Genomic DNA, 16909 nt, shown 5'->3' with positions numbered 1-16909 from the left:
AAGGGAACTATAAATGTAGCAGACGTGTTACAGAAGAAAGAACTCGTGGTTCAGTTCCTAAGAGGATAATCTTTCTAGAGGGAAATCAAACTGCTTGATTATGACAAAACAAATCTCATCTAACCACGAGGAGAGCGCTACGTGATACAGAAGGACCTCTAGGACTTGAATCAAGCCTGGTGTAGACGCGGCTTTATTCAAGCTTGCAATCATAAACCAAAGGGACCGATCTGATTCAATGTTTTGGTCACTCAGGGTGAGAAACAACATGATTCTTATGAATGTTTCAATCAATAAAACTGTAGCTGACACAAATCAATTCAAGTTAATTTTCCAGTGAATAAACGATTACTTTCAATACTGAACTTTAATCATTTATTTTAAAAAAATCGATAACAGCTTTCATCCTGCAAATGTGAAATAAAAAGAAAGCCCAATGATTAGCACTTGATTTGTGAAAGTTTTATTGCTTTAGTATTGATTAATTTTTTTGTTATTTGATCCAATCATGTGGCCCAAACACACCCTGAGTGTCGGTTTCATGTCAGTCAGGGGTCTTACCTCTACCAGCTGGGTGATTGCAGTGAGCGTGGAGAAAATGGTGGTGAGGGGCAACACACACAGCACATCCACAATGAACAAGGGATGGGATGGAGGAAGGGATGGGGGTTGCAAGGATGAGAGGTGAACATAAGGTTAAGGATTAAAGAGGGAGAGACAAGGAGGTGTAGTTTGGAGTGAGGGATGAGAAGAAAGTGGTGGACAGTGCGGGTGGAGGGAGAGAGGGGAGCCACATGTGGATTGGTTTGAAGAGGGTGGAGAAACAATGCAATGAGTTAAATCAGAGTCATGCAAACGGTACAAACTGATACATCGAGGGCAGCAACACCCGTGATTCAGTGATGTCTCGTGAAATGAAATGCAAAGAAAAAGTTAAACGTCTGTAAAGAAGATCTACTTGATAAGAAGATGAAATATGGCACAAAAAATTATGTTTTGCTATGAACGTATGATGAAACACAGTTACATGAGGCCACTTTGGCTAAACAACAAAAAAAAATTCAAAGAAACCTGAAAACGACTAAAATAAAATGTAGCTTTAACTGCACGTGTAAGTAAATGTATCTCCATCAAATCGTGTATCATCTAGTGTAGAGCAGGCATTAGACACAAAAACACACTTGCATACATCTCATGCTGTTATCATGTCAGACGTACTCATTTAGTTGTGGGCTGCAGACACTGCATTAAAGCTCTAAACAGACCTGGGCTCAAAAGCACTTCTTTTATCTGTGCTGAAGGCCACACTGGTGTAGCTACACAAATTTGGCACAGTTTACTAAAATTATTAGACCCAGGTCTGCAGCTGAAGCAAAAATGTCCAAACATTTAGTTTATCCTCCATACCTGTGCAGACTGGGACACCGCCTCATCTAGTGCTGTAGCACGACCTTTGACCTCCTCTTTGATGGCCTGGTACCGTTTCTCGGCATCTGCGTAGCGCTGCGTCACACTCGCACCCTCCTGCAGGCTGAGCTCGGCCAGCTGAGGTCCGATTTTCAGCAGCTTGTCGATGTGTGGCTTGTGTTCTGCTATGGACTCCCTGAGCAGCTGGAGAGGAAATTAAAAACACGGATAGTGAGCATTTATTTTAATCAGAAAAGCACAACCAGGTTATGATATTCAAGGTCTTCGCTTACTCTCATCTGGTCCTGCTGCAGGCGGAGAGCATCTGTGTCAATAGCTGGTGGTGGAAGCTGGGCGATGAGGGTCTCAGTTTCACCCAGCCACGGCTCCAGTTCCTCGTAGGTTTCCCAGAACCGAGCCACAAGAACCTGGGCCTGCTCCAGAGCTGAGAACCGCTCGCTGTGGCTCTGACTCACTGCATCATAACGAGCGCTCAAAGAGCCCGTCTTGAGCTGAGGAAGAGGATGATGATTCAGATATAAGAGATTATTTCTGTTGCACTTCTTGAAGCTTCTCACTTTCCTTCCTGTTCACTCAATACGCCCAGAACTGTGTCTGTGAGCATCTTACCATGAGTGCATCCTTCTGAGCATCACTGCATGCTTCTAAGATGTCGTCTCTGGTGATGAGGAGCTGATCTACTGTGTCTTTGTGTCGGATGATGTCAATGTTGAACGCCCTCTGCACTTGCAGTTGGGCCACGGTCACGTCAGGCTCCAGACTCAGCGGTCCCAGAGATGCCAGTTTGCGCTCCGTCTCCCCAACCCAGGCCAGCTCTGCATCCACGGCCTCTTCATACTGAAGGGAGGAGTTAGCGTTCAGCCATTTTAACCAATCAAAGTAAAAAATAGAATGAAAATTTAGACTTATTAAACTACTTGCAGTACCTGCTGCGACCTCTGGATGGCAGCTTGTACCAGTTGAACCCGCTGAGTGATGGTTTCATCAGACTGTCGGTAGCGCTGGTTGGCGTCTGCGACGAGGCGGTCCAGGCCTTCCCGGGCTCGCCAAGGCACTAAATCCAGCAGAGCGCTGCCCACCTCGTTCACTGTATCCAACACCAGACGCTTCTCTGCTGACACTTTCTTCAACTCCTGCAACAGTGAAACTTTTAGTTTTATAGAGCACAATCTGCCAAAAAACAGAAATATTTCCTATATCAATTCTTTAATATGACCACATGCATCAACGTAAAGCTGAAATAAACTTGTCTAAATGGCATCGAGTGTATCATCTGTTTTTTTGCTTGAGTCAAAATGAGAACACCGAAAATGTCACTGGAGAGTGAAAAAACTGGAACAAATTAAATGGCAATAATCCTTTCAATAGCTTTTACAAACTGTTATGGAGCGCCCAGAAATCAATGTTTCTATGGTAACTCAGCTGTGGGTAGGTTGAGATTGGAAAGGCTGAAAATGTCATTATAGACAGGAGTTAAATGAGCTTTTCAGACATTTTGTACAATTTCTTTATTATGAAAATGTTAAAAAATGATCTTTAAAAGCTGTAAAATGTGGTTGACTCAGCAGCGCACTGGTTACTAAAAAGCACAAAAGCTGATCATATAGTAAAAAAAGATGACGATGCTTCATCGTAGCCTGTTTTAAAGCAGATTCTGGAGAAACTGAAAATCAGTGTGCACATAAGAATGCCTGCAACTGATGCATGCAGTGTTACGGCGATACTCCAAACACAAATTTTTGACCCACTCGCTTATTGGCAGAGGAACAAATACACGAGGAACCTGTGATTCTCGTGTGAAAAACTGGAGCACAAACATTAGATCATCATGTCTAAATATTTAACTTAAGAAATCCAGTTAAGCTGCCTTTAATCCCTTCTGCAGTCTTCATGTTTGCACACGATTATTTTTATGTTATTTTGGCTAAACGGAAACAGTTTACAACATCCATAAAACCACAATTAACAAAAAGAAGAATGCTGCCGTTTAAATCTGAAAGTCTGTTTTTAAAAGAATAAGAACTACACCCCGACTCCTCCCACCTTTTGTCTCTCCTGGTAGGCGGGTGAGGCGTCGGGCTCGGCAGTGTTAAGCTCCGTCTCCACACCGTCCAGCCACTGGTTGAGGTCGTCGTGGGCGCTGGCGAATCGCGTGGACAGCTGCAGGGCCTGCTCCAGGGTCCGGAGGGCTTTACTGCTGCCGGCCGTCATCTCGGCGTAGCGAGACTTGATGCCGTCGAGCTTCTCCTGGATCAGGAGGACCTCCTCACCTGCAGGACGACGCAGAGGTCAGGTAACTGGGTTCAACCAGGATACGTCAACAAACCATGTGCAGAGTGTATAAAAATATGAACTCCTTCATTCCAGCCGAGCATATTATCTCTGTAGAATCTTTAGTGAGACACACAAACTTGTTCAATCTGAAAAAATATATCGATATATTCTGTAAAATCTCACAGGATCCTCAGTTTGACAGCTTGGCGCTCCTTTTATGGCCACAACATTTGTCTAACGGCCAAAATATGACAATAAAAACACAAAATGCAGTCAGACCAACAATCAACTCACTAAAGGGGAAGCAGTCAGCATGGCTAATATCAAGATATACCAAGATAAACAAAAAACAGATGTTACAGTTTGGTTCACTGCTGATCAAAAAATATGTGGTTTGGATGAGAGTCTCTCCCCAAGCCTGGACTTTCTGTATCTGTAAAAAACACCGATTTAAGAGTTTCTTTATCCTTTGGCAGATTTAATGCACAACCCGACACCAGACCAACACTTTTAAGTACAAGCCGAAAAAGGAAGAAACTCCTGAGAAGATTCACAAAGACGTGAGCGATCACCTGTGGTCTGTTTGAGTAGAGCTTGTCCATTCTTGATGGCCTGGTCCACGGTTTTCTTCCTGCTCAAGATCTCTTCATTCAGAGCCTGAGGGAATAAAAGGAGTGAAAATGAACACTAACTGTTTTACTTTTGCAGCCAAAGACTTACTGGAAAAATGTAAGAAATAAAACAGCATCCAAGTTTTATTATATTCACTGAAACTCTGTTTATAATGTTTATTACACTTGATTTAAATGGGTTTAGCTCTGGTTCAGGCTTCTCGGTCCTTAAAGGAGACCTATTATGGTTAGGATCTGTCATATATGTACTGTTACAGTGATGGACGCTCATATTATAAATGACCAAAGAGGTCAATGTAGTCCTTCAAACTCTAAACCAGGGGTGTCAAACATAAGGCCCAGGGGCCAGAATCAGCTCAAAAACTGGAAAACATGAAGTAGTTAATAAATTTTAAACTTAACTTTATTGTCATAGGTTTTGCAGCTTTTCCTCATTGACACTACACCAAAGTAGGTAAATAATGGATAAACATGAAATGAAATTAAAATAATTAAATGTTTAATTAAATGTTTTGACACTGATAGAATGGCAGCTTCACTGGTCTGCTCTAAACGCTCCATTTCAGACAGTCACAGAGAGAGACTGTCCTTAACATCGTCACATGTGAACACTACTATTCACCCGACCCGCCTGCTTGAAACCTTTTGTTTGTGAGGGGCAGCGAGTAAGATGAAACGTGGCTTAAAGGGAGAGGAGTGGATATGAAGTCTTTTATAGCGGATGAACTGAGGGGCTACACCAGGGCTTAGTACGGGATAAATAAAGATTATTTTAAACTGTCAATTACACAAAGCTACTCTGGCAGAGTCCAATAATAAACATGTGGAGCTGGAAGCAGAAACATAATAGAGACAGAGTTACTAAGTTCTTGAGTTTTAAGGAGATGAAGCGCTTCTAGTGACACTCAGCGTGTGTTCATCAAGTCGTACCAGAGTGTGTTTGTGCTGCTCGGCCAGCACCTGGGGCTGATAGCTCTGTACAGAGACCTGAGCCAGTCTCTGAGCCACCTCCGCCAGCCAGTTCAGCACCTCTACCTCGTCCTCCCCAAACAGCTGAGCGTTGGCCAGTGCCTGCTCCAGCAGGCCCGCCCGCCTGGAGCACCAATCAGCAAGCTCTGAGTGACCAGACCTCACCGATCCCACACGTTCGCTTAACCAATCGCGATCAGCCGCGCAGCTGAGCGGGCTCAGCGATTGGCTCAGCGACTCGAGGTGGTCAACCTCGGCTTCCCGGGAAGACACGTCATCTTGGAGCGCCTGGGAAGTGAAGGTGTGCGTGTGTGTGTGTGTGTGTGTGTGTGTGTGTGAGTGTGTGTGCGAGAGAGAGTGTTTTTGAAGTGAAGGGAAGTGAACAAAGAAAAGAAAAACACAAAGAACATGGATAAAAACTTAAAATATGAGCATGCAGATGATAAAATCATAACTGACAAACATCAATGGATGACTGAATGACTTAAAGAGAAAAAAACTTGACACCACTGAAATAAAAACCAAAAAAAGGAAACTCGTAGGAGGTCATGTTTTGATTGTAAATTAGTGCTTTGTGGTTCTAGGATGTATTTTTCACGATTTTCATCAATGAAGATCGCCGACTCTGCTCGTCCGCATGGATGCGTCGTCTTTTCCCTCGACACACGGGGAATGAAAATCTATAAAATCTAAATGCAAGTCAGCGTCTTACCCTAATCGGGTCTCTGGGGGTAAACGGTACCTTGTGTTTGACGATCTGCTGGGTGATCTTTGCCGTCTGGGTTCCCATAGGCTCAGCAGAGCTTAGGCGTCTCTCCGTGGTGCTCAGCCATTCCCCGAGTGGCTCGAGGGCTTCGTGGAACTGAAGAGCCAAAACCTGCAGCTCCTCCAACTGCCTTTGTCTGAGAGACAAGAGGGGAGGAGGTGAGAAAAATCCATGATGAAGAGGAGGAGGAGCGGCAGGAGGAGAGGGGTCTCTTTATTGCTTTCACAGTTTGTTTTTTGTGTCACTGACAGATTGGGACTTGGATGTTCATCATAAAGTGGTTATATCTTTGTTTATTAAATGTTTCTCATAAATAATTCAGCTTAAAAGTATTTCATGAAAAGATAAAACAGATTACTGTAGCTTGACTGAGGCAGAGGGAGGATTTGCAAAGTGGTAAGAAAACACGACTTTTGTGCGCAGATAAGTGAGAGTCATTGCCAAGAAAAGCTTATCGCGTGTTTGTACAGAAAGCAACACTGTGTGTGTGTGTGTGTGTGTGTGTGTGTGTGTGTGTGTGTGTGTGTGAGTGTGAGTGTGTGTGTCTATACGTGTGTTCAAGAAAGACGCTGTAATAAACTCCAGAGACATGTCAGAGTTTCTTCTATCATCTGCTACAGCTTGCAGCCGGGCATGAATGTGTAGTAACATTATACATTATGACTCCTCTACTTTTCACGAGCAGACACATCAGCGGTATCAAACCTCTTAGCTGTGCTTTGTGTGTTGTGTATGTATGTGTATCATTTCCCTGGTGAACAAAAGAACCTCTAAAATTACACCACAGAAACCAAAAGTAATGATTCCAACATTTCTTCAGGGACAGAGAGCCGTTCGATGGAGCCACACAGAGATAACATGATGTTGAGGTAGACTTAAGTCACAACGTTACACGCAGCAAGGAACATCTTAACTCATGGCTTTTGATAAATCATCTCTGCGTTTTTTTTCTTTTAAAAGGATAAAGATTTAGACTTTAGCATTGACGACGCTGAAGGGGACTAAAAACAGAAAACACAGCTTGGACCTGGGTTCTTCTCACAGAACCTGGTACAGTAGCTCTCAGGTATTTTGTAGGTGCAAAGCAAAGCAGACCCACATCTGCATGTGGGTTGAAGATATGTGGACAACTCGAAAACAAGTATTAAAACTAATGAAAACTGCTGCCAGTGTTTGTGCTTCTTGCATACTTTTCTGTTCAGCAAATCAGCGCTGGATTTAAGCGTACCGTCACCCAAATCAGGATACGCAGATCTGGCTTTTCAGAAGACCGCATGAGAGCGTCTTTCTGTCACCAGCAAAGACTGTAAATCCCACTTTGGGCCACCTTAGCTGTGAGGGGCTTTACCTGCCGCTGGCCTTGTCCAGCAGGCCAGACCATCTCTCTGCTAGACTCTGCAGCTGGGTCTGGATCTTCTCTCGGTCCTGAGAGTCTGCTGTGGCTGCAATCCTCTCTCCTTCAGCCTGGATCATTTCCACTGTCGGTCTGCGGTCATCTAACAATCTCTGGAGGAGCTGAAGGACAGGAACACACACTTAGCGAAGCTTGGAGTATGAACGAAATAATAGACCGCATTTCAACAGCAGTGGAGTCTGGAAATGGATCATAAAGTTAAGTAACACCTGATTAAAACAAAAACTGAACACAATAATGAAGTTGGCTTTTGAGCTTACGCATTAGAAGTCATCTGTTTATCTGCTCAATAACACTACCTAATTAAATTTGATAGTAATTACATTTCTGTCAACACGCTCTCATTTTCAAATCAGAACTTGAAAGCTAATCCGTCCATGTTTGTCAAAGGGCGGCGTGACTAAAATCAGAAAATATGCCTCAACAAAGCATGTAAGTCTGTGCTAATGTGTCTGAGGCGTGAAAGGAGTGAAGGGAATCAGAGAAAGTCTCCTTTTTTAATAAAATTAATTTGTCAGATGATGCAGGTTGGCCGATATCTTTTCTATCTAAACTGTTAAACATTAACAAAGGCTGTTGTCACCTTTGATCAGACTGTTTTCACATTAAGAAACGACGTCTCTCATTGTTACTTCCTTCCTGCTTAGATATCAGCCCCACTCTCCCTGCTTTGAACCTCTGCTGACAGCTCGGCTTCAGAACGCACCCCCCTGCAGGTGACGTGACTCTCCGTCACGGAGGTAAACACATGTGATTGATCGCTGGCTGAGACTACGGCCCCATATGTGCACAAACACAGGAAATGTATGTAGGATAAACAAGGGAAGTCTCTGAAAACAATACAACTCCACCATGTGTGCACATATGTGTGTGTGTGTGTGTGTGTTTTTATGCCAGTCTCGCTGGCAGACGGTCAGCTGGGGCCGTTTGGATGCCAGTCAGACGGACCATTGACCGAGTGTACATGTGTTTGTGTGCATGCGCTTGTCATTCAAATAACTTTTTGAGGTTGTTTGAGGATGAAGGACACTGAGGACATCTGAATATAAATAAATAATGCTGCTTTAAATCTGTGAAATTTAAAATCAGAGCAGACGCGGAATGAAAGCCTCACTTATGACCTAAAGCAACTCACTGATGCTGCTGCGTGTTGTGCTGCTTTACTTTACACTGAAACTGTTCTTCATGTTTTCCCTCCTCTCTCATCCCTCTCGTACCTTTTGCTCTTGGATCTGGGCCTTGACCACGCGATACTCGGCCGATGGAGGCTTCTGATTCGCTACCAGCTCCTCTGTGTCGCTCAGCCAGCTGAGCAACGGCTCCAGAGCATCCTGGAATTTCCCACAATGCAGCAGGGCCTCCTGCAGCTGGGCGATCCGCTCTGCCACCTGAGGACAGCAGAGATGATTGTGAATAGGGAAACAAAAGTGATTCGTAGGTTTCATAGAGTCAAGAGGTTATATCTTGGGATAAAGAAAGAGCCAATAAGGTCCAAAGGAAGTCAATCCCTAAAGACTTTCATGTAAAAATGCAGAATTAAAAAGATGAAATAGTCATGTTAACAGCTTGGGCACTTTTTAAAAAAAAAAAAAAAACTTTTTGGGAACTTTTTAAAAAAAATAACTAACAGATTTAAAGAATAGTGAGGCTTATGACGAGTTTTCTTAATACAGACTCATCCACTTGTCAGGTGGATTCTGAGTAAACTGCTAGCTGGTACCCTTCAACTCAGATATCTGGAGCCATGAACTGGACTGCACGTTTGTTTCTTGGTGCCTTTTGGAGCATTTTGAATCAAATTCACTCTAAAAACAGTTTTCACTGCTGTGTGGTTATTTATAGAAACACACAGTGCATGAAGTGAGAAATTCTTTTAACATCTTTGTCACCAGTTTGCACAGAATATGGAGGCAGCTTTCTAACAAAGCTTCATTCATTTCACCCTCTCGGCAAACTATGATAACACCTGGCTCCAAAAACCCCAAACAGCGCTGATGAAAATGCTAAACTTAAGAAATCAAAAGAAAACCTGTGACTGTCTACATCCATCTTTTACATATACGGGTAAATATATATAGAGAAGTATAAGAACAAGCTGCCACTGCAGCTACAGTACAAGGCTGAACTCAAAACGTGATTTAAAAAAGGACAACGTTATAACTCTTAATTTTCTTAGTCTTTGATGTGATGCAGGAGACAGTGAAAATTAAAATCTTTGCTGAGATAATGAAAAACACACAGGAGTCGAGACCAGTACAGATGCACCAGTGAGCTTTAAGTATTTGGTTTTACCTTTAAACCATCTCCAAGGCTGAGTGGTTACAGTGATTACGCTGCTGATTTTGGCTTATTATCTGTTTTCCCTGCCTGATCCTGATGGTTTTGACCATCACTGGATCTTTTCTAGAGCCGTACCCGCTTGTTGAGTGAGTTCCATTGGAGGTTGGTGGTCTCCAGGTCGTGCTCCAGCGCCTGGGTGTCGGTGTGTTTGGCGGCGCTCTGGATGAGACCCTGACCCACTGCGTTGACGTGCTGCAGCTTTGGCTGAATGCTGTCTACCTGCTCTCTCTCCACAGCCTGAGAGGAGAAGGAAGAGAAAGAAAGGGGTTTGTCACTGACTGTTTGACTGACTTACTCCATCCATGAATTATTAAAAAAGAAAAGAAAAAATGCAGAAGGAAGGAAAGAGTTTCAACTGTTTATTTAAACACACAGTTCAGCAGCAGTCTGCAGCCAAAAATACACCACATACTCAATCTGCACGACAACAATTGGAAGTGAACCGTCCCACTTTATGTGCCTACATATAGAAGTGGATATACTGGATAGAGAGGAGTGGGAGACAGGAAGGGAACTGGAAAAACGAGGGTGGAGGGAGGAGGAGAAAAAAAGGAGGGGTGAGGGGGGGATTACGAGGATTAGAGGTTTAGACGAGTAACAGGATGGCTGGAAAAGGCTGAGTTGACAACACACACACAAACTGTACCGTATGGGTGCACACAGCCCTCACTCGCTCACACCCCCAAATCCACACACAAACAGGCAGGCAGACCTACACCAACACACGTTTATAAAACATACACACACAACTTTGCCTGTCTGGCCACATTAATCACGCATGCACGTCACAGTGGAGGGCTGGAGCCATCTTGTGATGACAATAGAAGCAGCCATCCGACACTAAAGACAACCAGACTTGACTTCCCAGGCCGAAAAAGACTGAGCGATAGCCAATAAGTCAGTCTCCCTCTCTCAGAGTAAAACTGTGTCACGGCTGTAAGCAAACACATTCTGCAGTGGTGACGGGTCCCGTTTGGCTCACCGATGGAAAACTGCAAAGCTCTCCAGCAGCTAAGGTGTCAGTAGTAAACTGAGCGGTATTAATCTGCAAGTTATTTATCTCGAACTTGGGAAAAATAAAATATATTAGATTTTTGAAACCGTATATTGACAATCTAATATTATTACTCGTCCCGTGGTAACTGTGATGGGCGTTTTTCATATCCTACATTTCTTTCAAAGGCCCCACAAAAACATCACATGACAAACCTGTGTGACTTCTTGACTATAATTTCCGCATTTCAGAATCTGGAGTTCTTCCCAGACCTATAAATTCTTGTTCCTGTTTGGTTTATTAATGCTGCTTTTCTAGAGGGGTAAACAGTTTTCGCTGCAGACTTACTGTGAAGAAAAATAGCCCCAAACCACGACCTAATGCAATAAAATGTCAGGACAAAAAGAATGACATTCTGCTAAATTCCAGTAAACCATCCTGTTATATCCAACAATTTGCCAAATCCGCAAGACAAGGTCGAAAATTTCACAGTATTCCACCAACTTTCTGACCAGTGGGAACGCTGCAAACCACCACAAAGGAAATCTTCTTGGCTGCCTCTGGGATGAAATCCCATCAAATGGGAATCAATGACAGTAATGCCGGGCCGAGGGGCGGGGAGGAGGGGGCTGTCGTGAAAACATTTGAGAAGTCCTGACATTTAGAATCGGTCCAAAAAGGGAGAATTAGGTCTGGTGGTGGTGGTTTGTGATGCTACTGCAGCCAAACCCCAATGGCCACACAAAGAGACACACACACACAATAACCAGATGTGCACATCCAGGCCACACATACACAAGACTGTGGTAAATCCAATGCCTGAGGGAAAATAGCTGGTGGTAAACACTGAGGAGGGGGGGCTCACTTAAAGTGAGTGAGAGGAGAAAATGGGAAAATAAAGGTTTGGGTTTCAGGGAAATGCCACCACAGATTGGGAGCATTCACAGCTGAAAGTGTTAGATACCAAAGTAATAATGTAATACTGTGTTAGAGAAATGGGTCATTATTTTCACTATGAAATGTTAGATATGTTGTGTTTTTGTAAAATTGTAAGATGGAAAACAATCCTGCATTCATCGATTTAAAGTCAGGTGACAGTGAACAGGTGAAAGGTCAGAAAACTGAACTTTCCACAGATTTCTATTCAAAGTTTTTCTATTAGATTCACTAAGAATAATCAAAGGTTATCTTCACATATCCGCATTCTGCTAAGTAATGTTTTTTTTTAATGTGATAAAATGTGGAACTAAAGAGTGAATTTTCTTCAGGCTTTTAAATTTATGATGAAAAATAAATATCGAGAAGAAGAATTACCATTCAGGACATGATTTGTTGAAGTCTAAAGCTTTGAAATCCTTACACCCGGATTTATGATGTGCTGGAGACGTTTACAGACTCGCTGTTATAGCTGGACTGGAAGTTGTTGAGCTGCAGTTGGTCATAATCAAAGGCTTTACAGGTTTCTGCTCATCTGGTTTAAATATGGCATCAAACTACAAGTCGTCCATGCCAGCACGCACGTGTGCGTTTGTGCGTGTACTTCCATATCTGTGTGTTTATAGGATTCTTTTTTTGTGCAGAAGTGCTAATCAGTGTGTGTAATTATGTGTGTGTGTACACAAAATGACTAAGTGTTCTACAGGTATTAGTCGCTGTGCATGATTAAATATGAATGAGCCGTTTTTGTGTGTGTGTGTATCCCCGTCCAGTTTGGACACAGCTGTGTTGTGGTGATGGGCGTCATAGCTGCTTGGAACAGGAAATCTGTCGGCCAGAACAACAATGACTTTAACCATGACCCGCTCCACCCTTCGCCTTATCCTGACGTGTGTGTGTTTGAGATAGAGGAGAGCAGAAAAGGAAAAAACAGGGAAAGTCCGCCCATTCATCACCTACACACACGCACGCATGCACAGAGATGTATATAAAAACGTTATAGGTTGTGTGCGCTTGCATTTCTGTCTGCTCTCCCTCCTTTTTCTTTCTTTTCTTTCTGCTTCTATTTCAGCCGCCCTGCTCGCTCTCTTTCTCGCCAGCTCTGAGTAGCTGAATCTACTAAACCAGAGCTCTGGAAAATGTCCCACATACTTGTCATTCTTCTCTACCTCAGCCAGCAATGCAGTAAAAAATAAGAATTAAAAATGCACCCAAACTCTCCGACTGATCTTACTTAGCTTTACTGCCATACTCAACCTTTCTCCTCACGTCATGTCATCATTCATCTTTCTACCTCCTCTCATCTTCCTCTCGTTCTCCCCGCCATAGCCGCCTCCTCCTCCTCCCGTCTCCCATACTTCCCCTTCTTCCTACTCAAACTCTCCATCTGGACCGCAAACCCACACTGGCTTTCTCACTTCAGCCGCAGTTCAGTGTGGACAGGCGATATAAAACACTGGGATGAAGGCGGATCTGAGTAAAGCTGGAGAAGGTTGTGAGGTGTTGATACAGGAGGCTAAATAAAGCTCCGTTTGCAGTATCTCAACAGTTTAAAGAGCTGGTGAAATGCTTAGAAATTTAGCAGCCAATTCCCAGATTTAAGTATTTGGCCTGTGCCTCAAAGGTTAACAGTTTGATAAGCGCATCTTTCAAAGAGGATAAATAAATAAAAGAAACTTGCTAAACATTAAATATTCACAAGTAAATAAGCAACAGAATCAAAGCTAAAAATACAAGATTTATAATTTATATATTAGAAATGTGACACCCAAAGACTCGCATCTGCTTCAACACAACCGAGTGGGAGCGGTGTGGTCACGTTCTGATTCAAACGAAAGCAGCTGACATCACTTTTTTCCTCCAAGGGAGCCACACCCAGTTAAAGAAAGCTCTCATGTAAAACAACTGTTCAAATTATTTGTCTGTATGTGCACCCCCACTGCTCGCAGCTGGAGTCTGATTGAAAAAACATGCTTTCAGGCCCTCAAGGAAACATCCATCATGAGATCACAGGCAGATACTGTCACTTAGTGATTAGTAGATTAATGAAATCATGATTTTAATGACTCCCAATGACTATGAAAATGAGAAAATAGAAAAAATGCTTATGTGCTCAATCTGTCTTGTGTCATTAATCCCTTTCCCCCCTAAAAGCCCAAACTCACTCACCGTGGAGATGATGAGGGAAAGAGAGCCTTTGTTCAACAATAGTCACCTAGAGGTTAGCAAAAGCTTTAACATGGTTTCCAAAGGAGAATCCATGTTGGAAAAGGATTATTAATGATCGCCTGCTTGCCAGCACCTGTTGATTTTTCTGCACAAAAACATTCCCTACTCTGGGCATGCCTCCTGACCAAAACACCACAAAACAAAAACCCACAACTTTAACACATCCACTGGTTTAACTGGGCTGAAATTTATGTTGTTGCTGAAGTGAGCAGTCAAGTTAAACGACTATGATCTCAGTTCTGACCAAGAATAATGGCGAGCACAGTGAACATGTGACTGTGGCGCTGATGTTTAACAACACGGATGCAGAAAGAACTCGCGATCCCAGCAGGAATATTCTCACTGGATCTCGAACTGGAATTTCGCATCACGGTAGCTGCACGGCGCATCAATTGCACACACGGCTCAGATTTGGAGCTGTGCGATGGCATATGTCCAGAACATCAATTTCAGATCGCGGACATGCTGGCTGTTAACACACAGAGACGCAGCAGCTTTCCTTTAACTGTTACCATTACGGTTACAAACATGCACGAAAGAAAAAAAAAAAATAAGAAAAAGGAAATTAAGAACACACAGCACTTGTATCTAAAAAGATCTGGGCTCTGCAGGATGTTGCTCAGCTTTTCCGACTTGTTATCGAGGCTTTAAAGTTGCTCCCTGAACTGCGTCCTCTCCTTTCATCTGCCTTTCCCTTCATAACTGATTTCTGTCACTATGAAACTTTGTGAGTGCTGGTGGTCAAATCACAAACATCTTCTTTAAGAGTGTCTGTGAAGCTAAAACTACTTGAAACTTGAAAGAAGGTGAGATGAACCTGCTGTGCGATGAAGAAGCGTACACGAGCAATAAAGAGAAAACCAACAGGAGAAAATGAGCACACTGAACTGGTCCTGACAGCACTGCCCAGACTTGCTTTTCTTTCACCCCCATCCTTCCTCCTCCTCCTCCTCCTCCTCCTCCTCTCGCCCTTTCCCCTTCTCTTCCTGCCTCAGCTCTCGTCTCTCCTTCTCTTCCTGTCTTCCAGCCCTTATCCTTCCTCACTTGCTCCTTTCTCTCCTTTCTAATGGAACAAGAAAAGAGGAGAAAGGAGGAAGGGGAAGAAATCTGTTTCCCCACTAAACCGCAAAGTGAAAATGGTATTGTCGGTGAGGTTTTCTTTAATCCACGGTCTAAGCAAATCTATGACACAGGGATGAAGGGAGCTAATAGGTTCATAAATCCCATTTGAAACCAGCCAACCTGTATTTGAACACCAACAAACGGATACAAATCTCATGTAAATGTGGACTGCATTCAAAACACACTGTCCCGAAACCTCGCCCCACTCCTTTTCTTCCCCTGTACTGTCCAACCAGCAGTTTTTTTCAGGGAGGAGGGGATTTTTAAACATTTACTTCATTCACAGGATTAATCATCTTCTGCATATTTGTGGGATTTTTTGTGCTAAATCACTCCCTGAGAGACAAAGAAATGGAGGAATTCTGAATTATTTCCATCTTTTTTCCCCCTCTCTGGTGTTTCTCTTGAAAAATCTCCCTGTATTTTAGTGCTCTGTGTTTTTAAGAGTTTATCTTCTCGTTGATATCACAGAAAGAAAGAGAGAGAGGTGGGAGTGACACAGCATGAGGCAAAAGGGGAGGAAAAATATGTAAAAATCACTAAAAACACTGCAAACATTTGATGTACTATTGATGTATTTTAAACACAACTACCTTCAGTTCTAGTGGGAGATCAATGTCTCCCTGCTTTTGCTTTAATGCTCCACATCCCCCCTCCCTCTCTTCTCCGTCTTTTGCAGGTTTATCCCAGAGGCGGATGTTCACAACTGGAATTATCACATCAATTGAAACACAAATGTAGGAGCTGCAGACCTTAAGCCACCTGGCTCGATCTACCCCTGCTCGTCTGTCTCTCTGCTTTTACATCTGCCTCTTCAGCCCGTTTGTTTCCACCGTTTCATCTTGTACTTGTTCTGATTTCAGCAACAGCTGAAAGCTACAGCAAATCTTTTTAAGACCCATTTATTAATGCCACACCGAACCTTTCAGAAGTCATTTCAAAAGAAATATTAAGGCATTAAGCTGACAAAAGATGTCTTTCCTTCTAGCGGGACATAATTTATATGCAATGTGTAAAAATGTGCAGGATATAAAAAATAATAATAATTCTAAAATGTTACAAATGTTTCAGATTGTGTTTTGACTGATCTGTACGGACTGAGAGAAGTTAGTCACAGCAAAGGGAAAAACCTCTTATGACTACAAACCAGCAAACTTTAGAACTGAAGAACGAAACCCAGCAAGTGCTAAAAACTGCAGTTCCTCCAATGGCCACTGGAGGCCGACTCAAAAGCGGAGTTAACGCTTATGGTTATGCACTGGTTAAAGACTTCATTTTTGGCCTCTAAAGCCAGTTTCCATTTCACAGCAACTATATGGTGGATGTCTGGATTTTTATTTTATTTTATGTTTTTAAAAGCTTTCTAGTCTAAATTTTATTAAGGCTTGAATTTAGGGCTGCACTGTATTTGTAATATTTGTGTTTTTTGGAGCATTTTTAATGCATTTACCTCCCAAATAATGTGTCCTGTTGTGTGTTTACTAGTGCTAACAAAAAACTCAAGCACAGACACGTAGCTGTGTCTGTGCAAAACGAGTTATAGTTTATGGGTGCAGCTTGCTCATAAAGCTTGGTCATAAACAAGTTGCTGTTAGCCTGGGTCAACACATTCTTACCACGTCTAAATACATTTTTATCCCAGGCCAGAATAAATATTTAGGCCCTCCTCAGATTTTTGCACTACATCTTGAAACAGTCTTCAGCGTGCAACAACAACAAGCAATGGCACTGTTGGGAGGGATGATCTGGATCTTGTTCCGTTTCAACATCAAAAGCACCACAACTAAATAAAATGAAAACGATTC

The 16909-nt window shown here is 42.8% G+C and overlaps 1 protein-coding gene across 9 annotated transcripts in view; it reads right to left on the bottom strand.

The window, feature by feature from the left end:
* The window catches only part of LOC146363381 (microtubule-actin cross-linking factor 1-like), a 117204-nt gene that overhangs the window by 22238 nt on the left and 78057 nt on the right, over positions 1–16909 (bottom strand). For 8 of the 9 annotated variants that reach the window (XM_084919776.1, XM_084919772.1, XM_084919778.1 and 5 more), the window contains 11 exons: positions 9899–10060; positions 8701–8871; positions 7418–7584; positions 6046–6205; positions 5265–5591; positions 4275–4359; positions 3472–3698; positions 2355–2561; positions 2038–2265; positions 1701–1919; positions 1408–1611 (listed from right to left, as the gene is read on the bottom strand). In XM_084919776.1, the coding sequence (XP_084775902.1) occupies positions 1408–1611; positions 1701–1919; positions 2038–2265; positions 2355–2561; positions 3472–3698; positions 4275–4359; positions 5265–5591; positions 6046–6205; positions 7418–7584; positions 8701–8871; positions 9899–10060 (2157 nt within the window). The remainder of the gene's footprint in view (positions 1–1407; positions 1612–1700; positions 1920–2037; positions 2266–2354; positions 2562–3471; positions 3699–4274; positions 4360–5264; positions 5592–6045; positions 6206–7417; positions 7585–8700; positions 8872–9898; positions 10061–16909) is intronic. The other variant, XM_084919780.1, reaches the window with a different exon arrangement.

This window comes from Perissodus microlepis, chromosome 22 (genome assembly GCF_051167445.1).
Source record: "Perissodus microlepis isolate ML-2025 ecotype Zambia chromosome 22, ASM5116744v1, whole genome shotgun sequence".
Taxonomy (NCBI): domain Eukaryota; kingdom Metazoa; phylum Chordata; class Actinopteri; order Cichliformes; family Cichlidae; genus Perissodus; species Perissodus microlepis.
Note: the sequence above shows the minus strand (reverse complement) of the source record. Positions and strands in the feature narration are given on the sequence as shown.